Raw genomic sequence first — 21,936 nt, forward strand, 5'->3', positions numbered from 1 at the left:
CGGATGTTCTGACCTTGGCTGTATGGCTGCAGGCTGGGCCCAGATGTCATTGGTTGGTCACTTCAGTGGATGGGGGGAAGGTTCAGAGACATAACTGTTCCCTATCAATTGGCATTCAGCTCAGCAGGGGCAGTGCTGACGTTCAGCATCTCAGCTCATACCCCACTGAATCCTGGTGGCTTGGCTTGTTGGCTTCTCAAGTAGTCCGTCTCCTCTTCAGGGCCACGCCCGAGATGTCAGAGGTGGGGACAGGCAGCCCCAGCAGTTCCAACCACCCCAAGGAGCATGAAGCTGCTGACATGGCCTCACGCTGATCACTATGGTGGGACAAGATGTTCTTGACCATTTGTAATGGCATTTCAGACAACTGTGAGCCTTGTCCATAAGTTGGTCATTTATAAGGGAGCACCATTAGCAAGATCCCCCTGGAGCAGTTCTATAGGCAACACATACATCTAACAGTAGGCTTCCCTCCTGAATGTCAAAAGTGAGGAAATGCATTTGCCCAGCTGCTGGCGTTGTGCCCTAGTCTGGCCTCCAGTTTTATCCAACCCTGGCAATTTAGGAAGTCATAGACATGAGGCCTCTGCATCCTTCCTCCCAGGTCAAGAACAGAGCCATCACAACCCTCTCAAACAAGCAGAGCCTGTGAGAACGTCATCACCACCCAACCCAATAAGACCACTAAGTGACCCACAGTGGTTTTTGCAAACAGTGGCTGTGGATTCTGAGAGTCACCCTTAAACCACACCTAGGAGAGAGGCAGGGGTTGAGTGCTGATTGTCTTGAAGGCCGGTTGGTGCTCACGAATCTGTGGGCAATTGTCCTTCTCTGAGCAACTCGCCAAGGCAGCCCGTTGCATCAGAATGGGCGTGGGAGTGGGCGGGCATGGTGAGATTGAGAGGCTAGTTGGCAGTGGCACACAGGACCCCACCAGGCAGATGCATAGGTGCCCACAGTCCCCAGATCCACAGCTGGGCAGCCACTCAACATGCGTGCAACTCCACTGCCTCCTGGGCTTTCAGAGTGAGCCAAAAGAGACCTACTTTGCCCGCGCACCAGTGCCAACTTTGCAAAGGTCCCTCATTGCCTCCTTAAGGCAGCAGTGCCTATATTAAACGCTCTTCCGGTGGCACTTTGAGTACACTGTCCATCTCCAGGCGGGCTCCAGCCACTTCCTGCTGGCTGGGGCTGTAGGTGCCCTCGGACTGGCGCCTCTTCCGGGCCGTGAGGACCATTAGGACAAGGAGGATCATGAGAAGGAACAAGCAGCTGCAGACGACTGGCACTGCAACTTCGACTAAGGGAAATGGGAACACCGTGCCTGGGAGGCTCCCCCTCTGCAAGAGAAATTAGAGGAGACAAGATGAGTCTGGAGAGAAGGGGAGAGCAAGGGGAGGTCACATGTGTCCCCCACCCTGCCCCAGATAAACCAGGAGCAGATCCCAGGAGCCTTAAACAAGTCTTCTCCATAAAGAGCCAAGGGTTGGTTGAAACCTTCACTCCGGTTCGCAGCGCCTGCCAAATCGAACAGGCCAGTGGTTTGTGAGCCTGATCCTAAAGCAGTGTGGGTAGCTGTAAAGGGAATCCATCTCCCACCATAAGCCCCAGAGATAAAGACAGGGGCCTCTGCATGCTGGAGGAGCGAGGAGGCAGAACTAAGAGGAAAGGCGAGCAGAGGAACTCAGCAACCTGGAGAGACGTTTTCGCCAGTTTGACTGGTGAAGCCACTGGAGTCATTGAGGGAATGCCAGATGTCTGTACCAGATTCCCTCCTGAGCCCCTGAAACGCCTTCCCCAAAGGCACCCCCCACTGGGGACCTGACCTGCAGAAGCTTTCTCCAAGCCGGCATGGCTTTCCCATCAAACCATACGAGGTTGGTGTAAGCCGTGCTAAAAATGCCAAGGTGTGATCTCAGCAGTACAGGCACCTGCCAGCCCAGCCCAGCCCTGCTGCCTCCTCAGACAGAAACCAGGTTGGGGAGATTTATAAGTAGACATTAAATGGATTTTGAGCTCTACATCAAGGCAATTAGAGTGTCTGAGACAGTGTACCTGAACAGGGTCATCTGCATTAAAGAGCCCTTTCAAGCGAGGGCTCGCTCCACCCGCCGGGGGGTTGCCTAATTGTATGTTTTTTCTCTGCCCCAGCTCTCTCCTGAGCTTCCTACAATCCCCGGTCCCTAATCTCTCGAACTCTCCTCGCCCTGTGTCCTTCTAATATTTATCTAAAGCGTTTTGAAGTCTACAAACTTTCCAGCATGAAACTACTTGACTGAGTTTTGATGATAGATCAAGAACCTCTCCATATAACACGTTTTGGATAAAAAGTTGACTTTCCTCCATCCAAGCATTGGGAGTGAGGAAGGACACAATACAACCATCTTGGCTTAACCGCTGGGAAGATTTTTAACTGCTTCCGTTCTGGGTCAGGCGGGTCTAGGGGAACAATTCAAGCCGTTAGCCCAATAAGAAAAGAGAAACTTGCTTACGTTGACATCACAGTATTCCCCAGCATAGCTGGCACTGCATATGCACCGGAAGTGATTCGTGGAGTGCTGGCACGTCCCCCCGTTTTTGCAGGGGTTGGGGTCACAGTCACTGATGTTGATCTGGCATCTGGAAACAAAACGAGGCAGGAATCAGTCATGGCCTTAAAGAAACGAGGAACAGGGTGAGGATCAAAGAGGAAAAGGGGGGTTTGAAGTGTCATCTTTAATCCTGGCAATTTGGGCAAGCTGGGGGATCAAGGACCACCCATCGTACTTCTTCCCTGCGTAGCCTGGTTTACAGCTGCAGTTGGCTCCCCACGGGCCACTCGTACATTTGCCACCGTTCAAACATGTGAAGTTCATGCCACATTGTTCAGGTGGGAAGGGCCACCTGGAATATCAAAAAAAAAAAAAAAAGGGAGAGAGGAAGAGGATAAGAATCTTTATTTAGAAACCAAACATTTATAGGCGTTGTTGAAGAAGTTGAGCACCCACTTCAGAAGTGGCTTTGGCAGACTTACAGTCTAATATGGGGGAGAGGTGGGAATGGAGCTTCACGGGGACTTCAGGAAATGGCTTCCTGAAGAAGACTGTCCCATCACCAGCTACCAGCCGTTTAGCCAATTCCCATGCATGGGTCTATGCTAGAGATCCCTGAGATTTAGATTTCCTGCACGGATAGCAGGTGCTCTACTGCTGAGAAGTCACGCCTCTCAACTAGGATTTACAAGAAGGAAGCTAAAGTGGGATGACTACTGCCTTGCTTAGTCCTATCTCCACTCTAAACGCCCAGAAAGTGTGTGTCATCCACAGAAGCCTCTTGCTCCCAAGACCCAGGCTTCTGAGCTGGTAGCAAGGACGCTGTGTGTGTGCCAAGCTTCTGTGTGGCTCACAGTCATTGCACAGTTTGGAGGTTAAGGCTGAGAGGGCAGTCGCTTCCTTATGGTCTGGCTGGAAAGGAAATTTGAGGTGGGATTCCCACAGCTCCTCTCTTGGGCTGTGCACCAGCTCCAAGAAAGGACATCCCCAGAATCCTCTCCTTGCCAGCCACACCTCCTATGGACTTACTCGCAGAGGGGGCCAGAGTATTGCGGTGGGCATTTGCAGGAGTAGCTATAGACTTCATCCACGCAGCTCCCTCCATTCTGGCACTGGTGCCTCACACAGTCGTCTGCGTTGATGTGGCAGCGCTTCCCAATGAAGCCCCTCTTACACGCACACTGGAAGTCTCCCACCTGGTCCACACACGCCCCGTGAAGACACGGGCTGGATTTGCAGTCGTCCGTGTTGGTCTCACACAGCGGCCCTTCCCACCCGGGCCCGCAGGCACAGCTGAAGGCATTGAACAGATCCAGGCAGGAGCCTGCATGAAGACACGGGTTAGAAGAACAGACGTCTGCTCCCTGGCAGCCCAGCAGGACCAGCCTGCTGGTCCCCTGCACAAACTGTTCTGGCTGTGGGTAGACAGGGTGACCAGCCAGGGGCAAAACCAGCCCCCCGATCTCTACACGTCCAAGGCAGCCGGTGAAGTTTTCAGCCAGGACAATAAATGTGTTGCTTTTTAAGAAATCCAGATTCCCAGCATTCCCCCGGAGAGTTGTATTGGTGGATCCATCCAGATGGAGGTGCCACCGTGAGGAAAGGGCCAAAGGCTCTTCCATGGTCAATAAAAGGGTGTGCCAGGAGCCATCAGAGATGGGCATCTGCCTGAGGAAGTTTGCTCCCTCAACTCCATTGCCACTCCGGATTTCGACCAGCAGCGAGGAGTTCGAAATAGCCACCAGAAGAGAATCCACTTGCTCTACTGCTCGTATCAAGACAGCATCGTTGTCCCGCGTTCTGAAGTCCAGGCGGAGGCTGTGAAGAGCTCTGACGATGGACGTGTTTGCTGTGAATTCAATTGCATCGTGCTCGTGAAATGTGGCGTTGGCCAGACCTGCAAGAAGAGAAGATGAAATGATAGCGAAAGGCCACGCATGGAAAGTTGCCCTGTGGCAGGCACCAAGGAGCGCCACAGAGATCTCCAGCAGAAGCTGAGTTTTGGGAGTTTGGGAACAATTCTCACTCAGGGTGCAAGGAAGGATAAGGCTTGAGTCAAAGGCCCAGCTAAGGCCATCGCAATGAACAAAATAAGCTGCCCCAGATATATAAGCAGTACAAAAAAAAAAATGAGTTCATTGCAAAGACAAATTCATCAAAGGAAAGGTAGACATGGCCAATGAAAGTTCCTTGAAGCTAAAACTGATGCCGAGAAGAGAACTGAACAGGAGGGCGTGAGTCATATCGCTTGAGCTTCTTTTCAAAGGGTGGTGGAAAAGCTCCTGTTTAAATTCAGCTTCATTGTAAGCGTTCTCTAAAAAATGCTCTCCTGGAATGGAAAATCCATCCATGGGGCTGTACAGAGGCTCACAAAGAAGAATGTTCAGGATTTGTGCATGACCCATGACCTAGATTAGTATCTCCCTAGCATACTCCAGGAGTTAGTGGGTTGAGTGTAGTGGGATCTCCCATAGATTTGTAGTAGGTTAAGAGCAGAAGAAAAGGGTCTCCAGATCCTGTCTGGCCCTGTAAAAATGGGTATTTCTGCAGTCGCCTAAAATTCCCGGAGGAACACTTACAAATGTAACCAGAGGGGACATCAACGCAAGTGGAAGGTTGTGGACACGGATTGCTTTTGCACCAGACTCTCTCCTCACAGCACTTTCCAGTAAAGCTGGGTGGGCAACTGCAATTAAAGTCATTCCAGGTGACAGCACAGAGACCACCATTGAGGCATGGAGATGACTGGAAGGCAAAAGAAACGTGATCAGGAAAAATGTGGCCATATTTTCTCTACGGAAATGAAATGGGACATGAGTTGAGTGCAAGGGCGTTAAATCAGGAAGAAAAGCTGGACTCTGGAGCTGCTGGTGGATACAGAACTACAGGTGGCATAGCTGACCATCTTCCTTGGACTTCTGGGGACACCCAGTTTTTAATTTCTGTTTGTATGCGCCCACCACCAGCACCCCTCCAGTTCTGTCTCTTTTGACTTTTCTGCTCCAAACAAAATTTTGGACATTTCTGAGACACCCTTTTCTCCAAGACTTGCAATGTTGGAAGACCAGCCTTACCGCACAAGATTCTGAGTGTTTGGGTGAGGTCTGATGCTGATTAATTATTGAACGAGGTAGAAGGATTGGACTCAACCTGAGGGGACCTCTCTTGGTGCACAAATCAGGGTGCTGCATAAACAAGCAAGAAACCAGGCCATGCACACTGCACAACTGCTGCAGCAAGAAAGGAACTTGACCCAATGTGTACAGGAGGTAGAATTCAGAACTCCAACCATTAGCATTCCCACTCCTGGGGCCTCTAGCCTGCTAGATCCAAACCATGGCAAGATTCAAAGGCCGCAATGCATGCAGGGAATGGCCTTGCAGCTGAAGACGCTTTTTGACAAACACAGCTCGGGGGCATGAATACATGCTGGACATGTTGAGGATAAGAGAAAATCCATACTTCACCTTGCTGGATTTCATTAGTCTTGCTCTGCAGATATCTCTTCCTCTGGCCGCATGGGAAGCAAGAACACAGCAAGGAAATGCTTCGTCTCTAAGAGCATCTCAGCTAGTCCCACCAGTCTCTGGGCATAGGCCATTCTCCAAAGCCAGGGTAAGGCGGGAGCAACTACAAAGCTGCCTCCCCCCATAGACTCCCCTGAATTGCATCTGCTGGAGCATTTCGGCATGAACTTGTTAACCACTGCACACCACACTTCATCTGGCAAACTTGGTTGCCACACCCTTGCCCGTGGGAGTCATGCCAGCAGGTGAGGCTTAGTCACTGGCAAGCAGCTGGGCAAGTTGCAGAAATTCTGCCGAGCTCTTATTTTGCCCGTAACCATCAACCATTTGAGATTCCTCCACAATTTATTGAACTCTGAGGTGTGCAATGCTACAAGCAAACAGGCCTCTGGTCCACACAGCACAGCATTTCATCCCGCCCACAGAGATGCTTTCCCCACACTCAACCATATCTTGGTACAGCTGGGCCACCTTTAGTGTGATCCTTACCTTGCAGGCGTTATCTGAGACGCATTCTGGAACAACGTTCTGGTTTTGTCCCACAGACACGTCTTGTGGAATGCTGTTATTATCTGGATGAGGGAAAAACTGCATCTGGTGGTGGTTCAGTTGGACATCCTGAAGACAGCCTTTAAAAGGACCTCCCCAGGTGTCAAGGTTGCCTTTGTGTGGGAGCCCACCCACGTGAACCTCAAAATTAGTGGCAGGGGGGGTTACTGTCACATCTCCCAGCAATTCCTCTCTGTTTAAGAGGCTGGCACGAGCGAGGCCTTCATGGAAGGAAAGCTTCACAAAGTGCCTTGTGCCATTGGCGAGATTTCCAGACGATCCAACCGGAGCAGCAGATGGTGCCTCAATTTGGAGCTTCCCATCCTTCAAGTATACCGTGAGGAAAACTTCGCTTCCGTTGCTGATCTGGAATATTAGCCCGCTGGGCTTCAGGGTCCGGATGAAGAACGAGAGGTTAAAGCTTGTCCCCAGGCTGTTGTGGACTGCAAAGGTGGCAAAGCTAGAAGAATGGTCTTGGCCAAAGGTGGCGGCCGGTGATTCTGGGAAAGAGAGAAAAAAGCATGCCAGTTCCAAGCCAAGGAAACCAAGCTACCCTGAACCTGCTTTGGGTTCGCCCATCACATCCCTGTGGGAGCTTTCAGAAGGGCTTCCATGGGGTAGGACAGTAGCCTCAAAAAACCATGGAGTCCTGGGCTCCAGAAACACTTGGCATAATCTCCGCACGAGGACCCTTAATGGTTGTGGCCATTTCTTCTCTCTGTCTTCCTTGATCTTTGATAAATGGGGCTGTGGAGCAACAGGAACCCCGTACATACTCCCTTTACTCTATTGCAGTCAAACAGATGAACTGCTTCCCTACCACAGGCTCCTAAAGATTTTCACCTCTAATCCAACTTCCTGCTCTCTCAAGAGGGCTAACAGGGGCTCTGTCATCCTACTCACCGTAGGAGCAAGTGTGACCTTCGTAGGGCCGAGAACAGTTACAGCGGAAGTCCGTCCAGAGGTCAACGCATTGGCCACCATGTGAGCAAGGCTGAGCCCGGCACCACTCCGTTCTCTCACAGCCCAGCTGAAACCCAGGCGGCTGCAGCCCCTCTACGTCCTGGGGTAGGATCATCTTAGAGTCAATCTGCAGGTCTTCCAAGCAACCGGTGAAGTGTCTTGTGTGGTTGTTCATTAATTCCCCTTCAACTCCTCCAATATAGATTTGCAGAAACGAAGGCAAAAAGGAAATAGGGGTTGTCTCGCCCAGGGGATGACCGTACAGGCAGACACCTGCTTTGCACGCTTCGTGCCACAGCCTGAGTTCAAGAGACTCTTGCAAGAAGACTTCCACTTTGTGCCAGTGGCCATCATTTACCGGTGGTGCCTCCAGTGTGAAAGAGACATTGGCCTCCTGTGTCAAAAACACCGCCCGTAGAAGGCCAGTGTGGAGTTCCAGGAGCAGGTGCTCGTTTCCATGGCCTCGGTGGAAAAGGAGGCCATCAAGAAGGGTGGTCCGGAACCGGAGGGCCACCCTGGCCCCATGATCACTTGTGGTCTTACTGTCTGCAGATGTGTTGATCAAGAGATAGGCCTTAGCTGTGAATGAGAAGGTGGTTGGTGTGGAGCAGGTGGGGCCATAAAATCCAGGGGGGCACTGGCACAGATAGCCATGGGCCTCGGATTGGAAGGTGGGGATGCACAGAGCCCCATTTTGGCAGTTGTGGCCCTTGCACCCCGTGAGCTCCACAGAGCAGTTCTTCCCTCCCCAGGCTATGCCATCTGGGCTAAGGATGCAGTGGCAGGTATAGTCCGCAATGCCGTCTTCACAGTCGCCTCCGTTTTCACAGGGGTGGCCTTCGCATTCATCAGTGTCGTTGGCACACTCGATCCCTAGCACACAAAAATAGTGGGCGAGTGGAGATGGGGATGAACTTCTGAGTTTGCCAGCTATACACAGCAAGGTTCCTGTCTGCACGCCAGATGAAGGAACTGGAGCTCAGTTGGACTCTGCTTGGCCCTTGAAGGCTACAGACAGGCCACGCTAAGCAGAGGTGGGGATCCTTAAGGACTGGTGGACTGTTAAGAGACAATCGCCCTGATTCAGCAGCCTCTTGCCCCTTCAAACTCCCTGGCACAGATTCCCACTAATCCCCAAGAATGCTGCACAGATAAACAGAGTGCGGATTATTTATTTTAATAGCCTTAAGCTAGCCCACAAGGAGGAGTTGGAGCATAACGAATCAGAATCTGCCTCTTCCTTTCCCCCGCAGTGAGACAGTCTGTAGCCAACGGGATAGGATACTGCACTGTTTCTCAGCCTCAGCAACTTTGAGATGCATGGACCAGCTCCCAGAATTGCTGGCTGGGGACTTCTGGGAGTTGAAGTCCACGCGTCTTAAAGTTGTCGAGGTTGAGAAACACTGGGACATTGCACTGGTGAATCCATGGCAATGCAAAGCAGGAACAGCTAGAGAAGAAGAACGTCCCCAGGTTCCTCGTAGCCCCCAAATCTTAGTCCCAGTGGAATGAAGGGAGAGGTTGGAGAGAGGCAAACTAGAAGCATCTGCTCTTCCCAGTGGACTTTCTCCTTTCAGAGCCAAAATAACTCTCTGAAGCTTCTCCTGCTTCACTTGGGGGGTATTACCCCTGGGTCCTGCACGTTCCACCCAACCGAATGTGCAAATTAATCCTCCCGGCTCTCTCGTGGCCCCCTGTGGCTGGCTAATTAAGGAGGGAGGTTTCCCTGGGGAGGCTGTGTTTTGATTCCTCCCTTGTTTGTTTGCCGTGGCAGAGAAGACCCGTTCGTAATGAATGCCTATTCTAGAACACTATCAGACTCATGAGCAGGAATTCAAAGATATCTGATTTATTAAAGAATAGTATGCAGGATCACAAAGAAAGCTGAGAATGATGAAAGCGCGCCGAATGCAAACTAAAAACCCTCGGTGCAAATGAGATCCCTCCCCCTGTAGAATCTTCCCAAGTTCACAATCCCAGGTGCTCCTAACGGCTTCTGACGGTCTGCGGGAAAAGTCCTTGACCAGAGCACATAACCCAAACACATTCCATTGTAATGAACACAGATACAGAGCTTGGCACAAGGTTTCACAGCAACTCCCTCCCAAACAGAAATGCGCATCAGCGCCATGGCATGTGAAACGTTACGATGTACAGTGCACATTGAAACAGTGAACATGACACCGTTGCTGCGATGGCTTGCCCCAAGCCTGCCCTGATGCCTGTTGAACAGACGTGTTGTGTCTGTTGACAGCTGCCCTACGCAGCCAGAACGGTTATGGAGGGGTGCAAACCAGTGGGTCTGAAGAGCAGCATTGTGTGTTTTGCTTCCTCTTCTTGGATCATCCCCCATCCCAGTTAGGATGTTAGTTAGTAGCCAGCTGGTCTAAATGGCCCCTCATTCCTCCCTGCATACTAAGGGGCTGTAGAATCAGCAGTCCTTCCTCTTTCCAATATGGCCTTCTTTGGCAGATTGAACTGTGGATATTTGCTGAGAAGGAGCAAATTCCTTCCTACAACGCAACGGGCCAGCGTTAAGCTCATGAAGCTGCAGGAGGGAGGGAGAAAACCCTTCGTTAGGGGTTTAACTCCTTAGCTATCTCAACGGGGTTGGCATTTCAGAACCTTCCCCTTGAATCCACTGGATGCCATCTCTGTGGAGCAGGGTCAACCGCCTCACACTCAACACGGCCTGTGAAGATCTGCACAATACAAGGCCATAAAACACGGGCACCCACAAGGGATACATGAATTAAGTACGCCCCTCGGTGGGGGAAGGCCGTTTTTCCAAGTATTGCTGTTTTGAGTTTGGGAGCATGCAAAACTCTCTGAGTGAACAGCCGAGGAGCAATTGCACAATTCCAGGAAGGAGTTCCTGCCATTTCATTTCTTGGAGTCTTCCATGGAGGACTTTTCTACCTTTACAAATTTCTTGGCTTCAGCTAAGAATCCAAAGAAGGCGGATCCCCTTTACGGAAACAACAAGAATCTGCTTGGGGCGTTTTCTGTCAGCAAGAATGAAATTGGCTGGAATGTGCCAGGAAATATCTTACCCTTCAGTTTTGGGGGAGGGACGGCGCTTTGGGGAGCAAAGAGTCCCTGGAGGGGAGGAGGATCTTTTGTTTTAAGGGGGGGTGGCTTAGGTACACCACGGTTGCACCAGGTTCAGCCTGTTTATGCCACTATCTCCAGAATGTCAGTGGGCTTTCAAGGAAGGATCCCTCTCCCCTGTTGGCAATACAGAAATCCCTGCAGCTGAAAAGGAGCTAGTTGGACTGTTAGGATCTAAGAGCCACCCAGAGCAGAAAAGCTGCATCAAGGGAAACCTGCAAGTCGCTAGGAGATCCCCAAGGAAAGCTTTCTCTGCTGCTGCCGCCGCCTTAAGTGAGACATTAAGCCAACGGGTGCGTCCTTCTCCTGCAAATTGGGGGACTTCCTTCCCTTCGCTCGGAAACTCAGCAGGCAGAAGCAAGATCTTGATCTACCAGCTTGCCCACCACCCCACTGTTCCCTTTGGGGATAAGAGGGTTGGGCTGAGTTGTGGAAAAGAAGGAAGAAATCGTAAGCCAACGGAATGAAGGAACAGAGAGAAGGAAAACCCAGCTAAAAATGTACACAGCCGTTTTTGCATCTTTCAGCAAGGCTTCGTTGCTCACAAGGAGTGTTACCCTTCTACGCATCTTTGCACATCTTAAACTTTCTCCATCCATTTTCCCCTCTTTACTAAACATCCTAGCAAGGCGCCCTCCTTGTTCTTGTTTTCAAGGCCATCAGTCTTGTACTGATGAAAAGGACCAGCCCGTTGGTGGGGCACAGTCTGGCAACAGTAGACATTGCACCGTCAGTACTGATAGACTGGAAGTTGGGAAGATCATTTTGCCCATCATCATGGTGATCTAGGCACACTTCTGTCCCTTCCCTGGTGCACCCTCTTCTTTAACAGAGAAGAGGCCACCATCTATGGACACTAACTGGAGAGAAATCTTGCTTCTTTGGGACACGGTGGATTTATTCCCCCCCGCACACACACAAACTATTTTCACCATCTGGAGTCTTCCAAGGACTGGCCAGAACAGCCTCATATGAAGAAGGCAAAAGTGCCTTTGAAAATGAAGCTGAACAGCACTGCTCTCCAAGGGGGTTTAGCAGGGACACCCACCCACCCACCCACAGCAGGGATCATTGACCACCGATCCTTATAGAAGATGCACGCAGGAACCCACAGACCCACAGCCACACAGACAGAATAAGAGCTGGGGTTGCTAAGGACTTCGGCCATTACCTGCCAGGAGATGATAAATTCCACCCAGGAAGATGCCAGCCAGCACAGGGTTCATGGCTGCTCCCCTGCCAGACTGGGGGGGTGGTCCCAAGAGGAAACGTGGGGGTTGACGCTGAGCTGGAACACGGTGTGTCTTGCCCCTGCGTGCCAGGCACGCAGCGGGCCTCGGAGATGAAGCCAGGCTCGAGACAAGGGCTGCCGCTGCTGCTCCTGAGGCTGCTCGAGTTAATCCTCCTCGGCTCTAAATCTTCGCAGCTGGCCTTCGTCCCAGCTGACAAGATGTTTGCCTATCGCCTCCCCTGCAAGGGGAGTGGGAGATGGTCCTACGCAGGAGAGCCCGCTGGTCCTGTGCGTGCCCTCCCTTGAAGGGCAAGTCTTGCCCTTGTCTTATTGCTGGGAATGGGAGGGGGGCCTGGAGGCCCATTCCTGTGGCAGGGTAGCAGGCGGGCCTCCTGCAGCCAGCCGGTTGGGAGAGCCATGCTTTTAGGAGTGCTTGGGAAGACCAGCTAAATCGACCCTTTGCTTGACTTCATGCCACGGAACTGGGCCCTACAATGGCCCTTCCTCTCTGCGGGGCACAAGCATTGCACCACCACCCCCTTTCCTGCCAGAAGAGGTACCCCCAAATGACCTCCTGACACCACGCAAGGATTGGTCCAAACTCTGAACACTTCCTTGACGAATGCTTCAGAATTAACTGGCTAGGGAAACAGTGCAATTCTATCTCCACCGCTGGTGGCATCCACTAAATTTGCTACTGACGTGATCATCCACTAATACAGGTGGTCCTCGTTTAGTGACCGTTTGCAGTTACGACGGTGATAAAATAACTTTGTGGCCAGTCTTCGCATTTACGACCTTTGCAGGTCTGTAAGCAAAGGAAAGCTGAAGTCAGATGGTAAGCACAGTCGCGGTTTAACTTAGCAACTGCTTCACTCAGTGACCAAGTTGCCAGTCCCAGTTGTGGTCACTCAACAAGGACTCCCTGTACTGCTCCCTAGTGTACGAGGACAGGCTGAAATAGTTTACTGGCAAGTAGAAAGTGTGTTCTGCTTCTGTTCCGAATCTCATCTGGGTAATTAGTTTCGTCTCATCTTTTTGCATGTTCCAAGGCTGAGCAGGGCTTGAACAGAACAGACTGAAGCCCTTGGTATTTAAGAAAGCTAACCACCAGGCTTGCTCAGGATTTCAGATTTCTCTTCCCTTCCACGAGATGGCAGTCTCCTAATATTTTAGAAATAATATTCCCAGCAGCCAGCGTTACAGAGCTATCTGATCCCATGAAACTGAATATTGTTAATGGACTTGGTAGCAAGGCGTTTAATCTGTACGTACAGCTAAACCAGAGAGTGTCTCTCTTCCATTAAGTCTGGGAAAACAGAGATGGATAAAGGGTTGTGTTAATGGAGCGGGCCTTGTATTTATTCTCCGCTTGTGCTCAAATCCTAACTTTGAAATACATTCTGGTCGATCTCTGTAAACTGGGGACGCGCCAGCATCCGTACCGAGCGAGGATCAGAGAAACTGCAGAGTAAGGTTTGCCCCAGCCGAGCATAAACTCCCAACAGGACAACTCGGGCACTCCTTGAGCAAAATATCGCAGCCTGAACCATTCCAAAGCCAGAGCTGGAATGCTGTCAGCAATCAGACTTTGATACTAACATAGTGGAGAATTTTATTTTCACCCAGCTAGAAACTTCAGCTGAATAGTTGAGTGAAAGAAGCACTAGGAGAGACATGCTTCCAGTCACATGGAGACACTCTTAAGAATTTGCAGTGAGCCACAAGACATCTTTCTTTCCGCTTTGAGCAGGTTCTCCCCCATTCTGAACCAGGGGTCCATCCCTTTACCTGAATATCCTGGCAAGCAGTCACACCGATAGCCGTTCGCCAAGTCTACGCAGCTTCCTCCATTCTGACACGGCTGAGACTCACATTCATCGGTGTTGATGGAGCAGGTCTTTCCTTCAGAGGGATTGCAAGCAAACCACACTAAAACTTGGGCTTCTCGTTGATTTTTAGGATCGGTCGTTAACTTAATTCAGCGAGCAGGCTTGAACTGATGAACTGAACAGCCAGACGCCCACTGAACAGTGTATGGTGTTCTTCAAACGCATCTGCGGCGTTTAGGGCACGTTGTACCCATCACAAAGCATCCCGCGAAAGAAAGAAAAATAGCCCAGGAGTGGAAACTAAGTTCAGGGTATAAAATGACCTAAAATCAGGGTCTATCGCATTAAACCCCCTTATGAAACAGTAAGGGAGGGCAGGGGCCTGATTTCTTGATCTGTCAGCCAATTCTTGATCCACCGTGGCACCCACAGGACTCCAAAACAAGTGACAAGGAAAGGACGATCCCCTTGGCCCCATAGAACGTACCCTCAAAACCGGGCGGGCAACGGCAGATGAATCCAGCGGCTGCTTGGTAGCTAAAGTGCTCCGGAAAATCCACGTGCTTCCCATAGTAGCTTTGATTGGACCGTTCAAGGCACTGACCACCATTGAGACAGGGATGTGTCACACACTCGTCGGTGTCGTCTTCGCAGTGCGTCCCTGTATACCCTGATGTCAGAGATCAAAGGAAGAGTCTCTGTGTCACCTGGGCCAGGTGTAGAACATGAGCTAAACTGGGAACATGAAATTGGAGGCAACCTTTCATCCTGATTAAACTAGCTTCTCGTTGGGGTTGGGGCATCAGTCTGATGCAAGGTCAAAGCAGAGGGCCTTTCCGCTGGCACCCACCAGTGTCTTCTGCTGGAAACAGCAGCGGGGGGGGGGGGGAACTACTGGTCCCCCAGGAATGCTTCTCTTTTGCAGCACCTGTCTTCAAGATTTTACCCCAAGGGCATCTAGAGTGTATAATATTTCAGTTCTTTTCTTTTTCTCCATGATTTCTCTGTAGCATCTCCCCACCGCCACATACACACACACACAAAGGCTATTGAGCTTGGGGAAGGGCCAGGAGCCCTCGGACTCCTCCGTTGCAAGCCCAGTTCCAAGTCGGGAAAAGTTTGTAGCAGCCTGACATTCTCTGATCCTTTCCTTCTTAATTATAGTCCTATCTTTGATGGGGGGAAAAGAGACTCTTAAACAGTCTGTAACTTCATGAAACCCAACACCTGGGAAGGATCCCCACCCCACATCCTTGCTGATCTTATGAGATGGAAGTGTTCATGAGGAATCTGCATATTGTTTCTTAAGCGATCATTTAACTGGGACTGGGACAAGGGATTGGACCTGAAAATGCAATCTGTAGCCTGGAAAGTCTTTTGCGTGGAGCCTGGAGGTGCTACATCAGTGTTTTTTAAACTTGGCAACTTGAAGATTGGGTGGACTTCAACTCCCAGAAGTCCCCAGCCAGCATGGAGAATTCTGGGAGTTGAAGTCCACACATCTTAAAGTTGCAAGGTTGAAAAACACTGTGCTAAATGCTCTTTCCACACCACGCTGGATTCTGAAAGGTGAGGGGGGGATTTTGCCTACCTGGCCAGCAAGAACAGCTGTAAAATCCAGCTCCTTCCAAGCAGGACGCTCCATTCTGGCAAGGTTGTGAAGCACATTCCAGGATGTCCAACTCACAATGCTGCCCTTCAAAGCCAGTGTTGTGACAGTCACACTGGTAGCTAAGGAGGAAAAAAGACCGTGGGACTGATTGATTTAGTGCACCCTCTCTTTTCCAGGGGTATGGTCAAGGCCTCATGATGCCCCATGCCAATTTCTTCTGTGTTTTTAGGTAAACACATCTTGACTGTTCCTCAACTGTGCCCTCTGCTCCTCAAAGTTACTCTAATGGATGGCATGAACATTAAAATAGCTTAGTTCTCTTAACAATATGTGCACTGCAGCCACCAGCTGTTACCGTTAATCATCTATGCTAATGGCAGGCTCTCTTCCCGAAGGCTTCTTGCAAGAAGGGAATCCCCAGGATTGGAGAAATACAAAAAAACCATTGGGGAAAAACATCCTAGATGGGGAAGAAAACCACTGTGTAGAAAGACAGCCTAATGAGACTGAACGGATGGCCAATTGAGTAGGAACCCTCCATAGTGCAACATTTTGGGACGTGTCTCCCTTGCTCCATCTGTGCAAGAATCAGGGTTGCCACCTCCTAGAAGCCCTTGATGACCCTGAAGACTCAGCCTCTCACCTGTTGATGAGGTCATGGCACATCCCTCCGTTGAGGCAAGGCTGGCTGTGGCACTCATCAACATCCACTTCGCACTGGGCTCCAGCGTAGCCTGGCAGGCAGGAGCAGGTGAAGAACCCAATGTGGTCACTGCAGGTGCCACTATGCCAGCAAGGGCCTGACTCACATTCGTTGATCTCCACCTCGCAGTTCATGCCTTCGTTGCAAAAAGAGAGCGATGGATTAATATTTATACTTTCCTTTCTAGTGAATGGCTGCATGTTCTGTGCTTGGGTCTCTAAACGATCTGGTGAGAGAGCCTGGAAACTATCATTTCCATGGGAAACTGATGCAGTGAGTGAGGGAAATGCCCAAGGTTACTATGGTTTTAAGTGGAGTGGACCAGCGCAGCATGTTCTCCCAGGTTCAGAAATGGAGAGATCTCCCTATAACGAGTAGGATTAATTCACCCTATTTGCAGGCTTACAGCAGGTCTATAAAGGAACGCATCATGGCAGTTTAAGCTGCCTGCCTGCTCGGTTTCACAATCCAGTCCTGTTTACACTCACTTCTGAGCATAGATCCCTGGACTGGCACCTGCCGATCCACCTAATCCCAATTTTCTGGCAGAGCTCTGCTTCACAGCAGTCACGGCCATGCTAATCCACCAGGAATGTGGGCCCCTTAATCTGGCAGACTAGGAGCTGTCAAGCATCAAGCCAACTTTCTCGCAGCTCTTTCTGCTAGAAAAGGCTCAGTCCCCTCCCTCTTGGGGAGAGGGCGATGGGCATAGCCCCACATTTGAGGGAGATGCGCAAGACGTTATTGGAGCGTGCCTGGAACTCAGAACGGGCAAGGGAACGCCCAGAGCAGTGTTTCTCAGCCTTGGCAACTTCAACTCCCAGAATTCCCCAGCCATGTGCCAAAACTCCATGCAGGCTGGGGAATTCTGGGAGTTGAAGTCCACCCATCTTCAAGTTGCTAAGGTTGAGAAAGACTGGCCCAGAGGAAGGTAGCGGTTGCGAGTTTACGGACCAAATTCTTCAATTAACGAATCAGAATCACAGAAGCGTCCCTGGGAAGGTTTTGTAGGAGCCTTCCTGCCCCTGGGGATGGGGCAAAACCACCCGCCTTGCATCTTTATTTGGCCAAAGATACTTGTGTCCTTTCGATGAGCAGAGATGCTTGGCTGGCTGACAGCAGGTTCTTTTTAAGGAGTTGCCAAGTTCATACTGCTTCCCACACAGTTTCCGCTATTGCTGAGGTTTTGAACTGTGATGATTCACTCATCCTGAGTTGAGGGAGCTTTTAAAAGGGAACGTTGGACTCTCCCAGCGAGGAGCAAAATGGAGATATTTGCCTGTTCTTCCCCTTCCCAGATTCCTCCTTTCTGTTGTTCTTAATAGAGAGGAAATTCCACTGTCAAGAATCACTAAGATTCTCAGAAAGGGCATCCAGCATTGCAGCCCTCTTTGCTACCTAACTGGTAATCTTCAGCCAGGCACCCTCTCCCGCATTCCTTCGCAGCCGTGTAACGCACACGGATGAGCAAGGCCAGAGGGCCTCTGCGTGCCGGCTGGTACCAGGTGGAGGAGGACAGCCTGCAGTCCGCATTCCGCCCTGAGACCAGAGAAAGGCCTTAGTTGCTTCTGCTGCTTCAGCAGGGAGCTGGCAAGCCCCGGGGTGAGTCAGTGCCAACGTGGTCCAGAAAAACAGCTTGTGTTGCAACTGAGAGAGGAAATCTTTGGACTCAGCCTTTTGGCACCTCCATCGCAGGGACACTGGCTGGACTAAGATGGTTACGCTGGCAACGGGCCCCGTTTGATCTTTTCTGCATCGTACGTTTGACCCTGCGACTTTCCAGAGCAAGGAAGTGTGCCTTGAAGCTGAGTAGGGATCAGACAAATTTACAGCCGAGCGGTAGGATCACAAGGCTGTTTTGAAGGGACTACAGCAGATGATCCCTTCTGGACCACCTCTGCCCGGACTGTCCTATAATCCTTAACCTTTCAGCACTCCAAGGATGAGCAGCTTCTGATCATCATTTGGCCCTCAGTTCTATCATTTGGCGATGGGGGAAATGATTACTATCCAAGATAATATCTAAAGCTCTTGGGACCAGCACAGTAATTACAGGCAGTGACACCGAGGTGGACACTAGGCTACCATCCAGACTGAAGACTATAACCCCAGCCGTGTTTCTGCCCCTTGTGAGCAGAACTGGACTATTAATCTTTTTATCATAGCGCTGTTGTTTCATTGTTTGCTTGAGCCTTATTTTTAACTGGGAAAAGGGTATAACATGTTGCTCCTTAAAATACAGTTCATATATAACTGCATTCAGGAGCCTTACACAGATCCTCCTAAACAGAGAAACATTTTCCAGTGACAACAATTTGCAATCAATTAGGTTATTTTCAGGACCTAAGCCCATCCATGATTCTTCGAATATCTTCATTTATTTTATTGCCGTTTTGTCATAGATCAACAAAGACGATGAATGGGGGAGGAAAAATAACACAGATCTCATGAAAGCTATTCACAAGTGATTGCAGGCTAAAAGGGAAAGGAGAGAAAGAAGGACGTGTGGGAGTGTGTGCATATCTTCACACACCCGCATACATATATGATGGGGGGTCAGAGGGAATTAGCTACAGTTGGGATCAAAGCCATTCACGTGGAGCCCATCATCTTCTAATTGTGATTTCAACAGCACATAATGTTGTGACTTTTGCAGTTGATTACACTGGACTGCTCTCTCATAATAACCTAATGCTTGATTGTGATGGTTCCTAATTTAATTAACTTCTGAAACGTAAAACAATACCAATACTCCCTCTGTTATTTCATGCAGTTCTGATGCCCTGGACATTTGCTGAGAAGTTGTTGGTGACTCTTAGCAATTGCCCAGATAGATGCTCTCCATGACAATCTGTCCCTAACCTGGTCACTTCACTAGGACCTCTCTTAACACTCTTGGCGAGTTTGAGATGGATGGACTTCAACTCCCAGAATTTACCTTCTCTAGTAAATACCAATAACATCGATTCTATCTACCATCGCAAGTTAAGGAGCTGGGTGGGAACTGAGTAATTATCGATAGGAGGCTGGTGGATCACCAAAAGTCCTCTCGTAGAAGCTGAGAAAGATGAAATGTACCTGTGTAGCCGGACAGACACCGGCAAACGTAATGGTCTATCTGGTTGAGGCAGGTGCCGTTGTGTTGACAAGGCTGGGAGGCGCATTCGTTGATGTCAATTTCACAGTGGTAGCCCTGAAAGCCGGGCACACAGAAGCAACTGTATTCGTTGACTCGGTCAAGGCAGATGGCTCCATTCTGGCAGGGACTGGAGGCACACTCGTCCACCTCCTCCTCACAGCGAGTGCCGCTGTGACCGGGTGGGCACTGGCACGTGTAGGTCCCAGCGTTCTCAAGACAGGTGCCGTTGCTGGAGCACGGTTGGCTAGAACAAACGGAAGACCTTGCTGGACAGCTCTGGCACTGACAGCCATACCCGTCTTGGATCTCGATGCACTCGAAATCAGGCTGAGGACAAGGGTTGTCCTTACATTCAACCCCGGACGTTCTGCAAGAGAGATCTGCCAAGCCTGATCTACAGTGGCAAGCGTAATTCAGGAATCCAGGCATCCCACTGCAAGTCCATTCAGGTGGGCATGGATTTCTGCGGCACGGCTCAGCTAGCGACCCACAGTCTCTCCCCGTGTAAGCTATGGGATTCTGGGCACACCGGCACTCGTAGCCGCCTTCCAGATCTCTGCAGGTCCCTCCATTCTTACAGGGGGCTGAGGAGCAAAAATTGGCTGGTTCTGAAGTGGCAAGCCCTGGAGAGGGAAAAGCAATGGGGTTAGGTTAACACTGGCACGTGCGTCTGCAAGCTTTTGTTCGCCAGCCACGCCATGACAGAACAGTGGCTAATTACGACAGTGATAGCGTGGCAAATAGAAAATACGGAATTAAAATGGCAGGGATGCGTGCATGTCTGCCGAACTCAATTTCCTGGCACTGGTGGCAGCAGCTTGGAGGGAAGGGAGAAGAGTTCGACCTTAGCGAAACGAGAGAAGTGACTCTATGACGATCAAAAAGGGATAAAATGGCTGGAGCTGATGACAGAAATAGAGCTATATGTGATGGTAGCTGTGAATCCCATGTCGATGAAGGTTCTCAGTCATCCAGGTGGAATTGTCTGTCGGTTGAGTCATGGCAACTGGATTTCCTTCTTTTTGGCTGAAACTTTTCATTGCTTGTCCAAGCAGCTTCTTCAGCCTGGGCAAAGGTTGGTGAGGGATCCCATATATGTCTTCCAGGGTGGCTGCACTGTCCCTACACCTGAATGGCTGTTAATTATGCCATGGAGGTGTGGATTGCCTTTGGGATGTCTTACTCCCAAATCCCTCGCTCATCCCCAAGTGGACCGTTAAGAGTGGCCTTCCTGGTGGTCTTAATCTTCCTGGGGAGTGATGACAGAGCAGCATGAAAAATGGGGGACAAGTTGTGTCTGAGGCCTCCGCCTCTGTTGAGGGAAGGATTTCCCACTTTGGCATGGATGGATTCCTTAGCCCCTCTCTAACCCTAAGACCACTACCACTACCTCTCCTACCTCTGCACTAACTTTTTTTTTTTTTTTTTTGCAAGACTAGCCTTATGGTTTGACCACCCACCTGAAGGTGTTTTCCAGTGAGGTACCACCACCATCACTAACTTGCTTTCCACAGTACTTGGCTTCTCCCTGACTCCCACCCTGATTGGGTTTTTTTGTCTTCCTTTCTAATAATTCGCCTTTCTGAGATGGGAAGCATTTCCAGGATGCATTGCAAATTTCAGCCACGTGCCCCCCCTCCCCTCCCCACTTCCTGGGACCATGCACAGGGGGAGACACTCTGGGTTTTGCCCTGCCCAGCACCCCCTTTATCCTGGCCTCACGGCTTTTGTTCTCCAATCCCCACTCAGGCAGAGAACGGGGATGACAGAATGTGCCTGGTATGCAGGGAGCAATTAGTGTGTGTAACCCAATTAGTGTGTGTAACCCAACAGGGCAGCCTCACTGTTCCGCCCTAGCAAAATGCTTAGGAAGGCTGGAGCACAGGATCCTTCCTTGCACGACCTCTCATTGCTCCAGCTGCCGTAGATGCAGCTTGGACAGCTGTGCAAGAAAAGCTACCCAGGGTAGAAATTGAGTTGCATCTCTTGGAAATCAACATCTGGAACAGCCAAGAAGGTGCAGCTGGCATAATAAGGGAGAGGGTCTACCTCCCTTGGCCATCTGAGGAAAGAGCTGGACCTCCTTGACTTTTCTAGAAAGGGGGGTTGCTGGAGCCCAAGTTCACCCATCCTCCATCCATCCATCCATCCATCCTCCATCCATCCATCCATCCATCCATCCTCCATCCATCCATCCTCCATCCATCCATCCATCCATCCATCCATCCTCCATCCATCCATCCATCCATCCATCCTCCATCCATCCATCCTCCATCCATCCATCCATCCATCCATCCATCCTCCATCCATCCATCCTCCATCCATCCATCCGCACAAGCATCTTATGAAATGAAACGTCTACTGTGAAATGTCTTGGGCTTTAATCCAGTGGAAAGAAAAGAGAATAGCTGCTTGCAGATGCTGGTCCAAAATGGATCCACTCTGAATTGGATTTCAGGTTCAAAAGGGGTCTGGGTTTAATATGTACAAGCCAAAATGCTAAAAGACTCATTGCTCTTTTAAAAATCGGATGGAAAGGGAAGCTACATTTTAAACCCAGGGAGTAAAGTATCTCATTCTTTGGGCTGAAAATGGTTTTGGAATTGGGATGAATTTGAAAATTATTGGAAAATATTTTTTTTCTTATTTTGAACTATGCTGGGGTATAGGAGGTTAAGCACATCTGAGGACAGAGAAGAGATTACCATAAACTCCAGAGACCATCACTGACAGCAAGC

General features: G+C 50.3%; 1 protein-coding gene across 1 annotated transcript; it reads right to left on the minus strand.

The window, feature by feature from the left end:
• Positions 1-1,056: 1,056 nt before the first annotated feature.
• Positions 1,057-20,692, minus strand: CRB2 (crumbs cell polarity complex component 2). Its single transcript, XM_063316471.1, has 13 exons — positions 20,659-20,692; positions 19,138-19,821; positions 16,000-16,195; positions 15,336-15,475; positions 14,232-14,414; positions 13,704-13,817; positions 7,511-8,443; positions 6,548-7,107; positions 5,111-5,276; positions 3,561-4,428; positions 2,767-2,883; positions 2,493-2,619; positions 1,057-1,340 (listed from the first exon to the last, which is right to left on the minus strand). The coding sequence occupies exons 1-13, from the start codon at positions 20,690-20,692 to the stop codon at positions 1,110-1,112; spliced, it is 4,353 nt and encodes a 1,450-aa protein (XP_063172541.1). The 3' UTR covers positions 1,057-1,109.
• Positions 20,693-21,936: the final 1,244 nt, after the last annotated feature.

Source organism: Candoia aspera, chromosome 16 (assembly GCF_035149785.1).
Source record: "Candoia aspera isolate rCanAsp1 chromosome 16, rCanAsp1.hap2, whole genome shotgun sequence".
NCBI lineage: Eukaryota > Metazoa > Chordata > Lepidosauria > Squamata > Boidae > Candoia > Candoia aspera.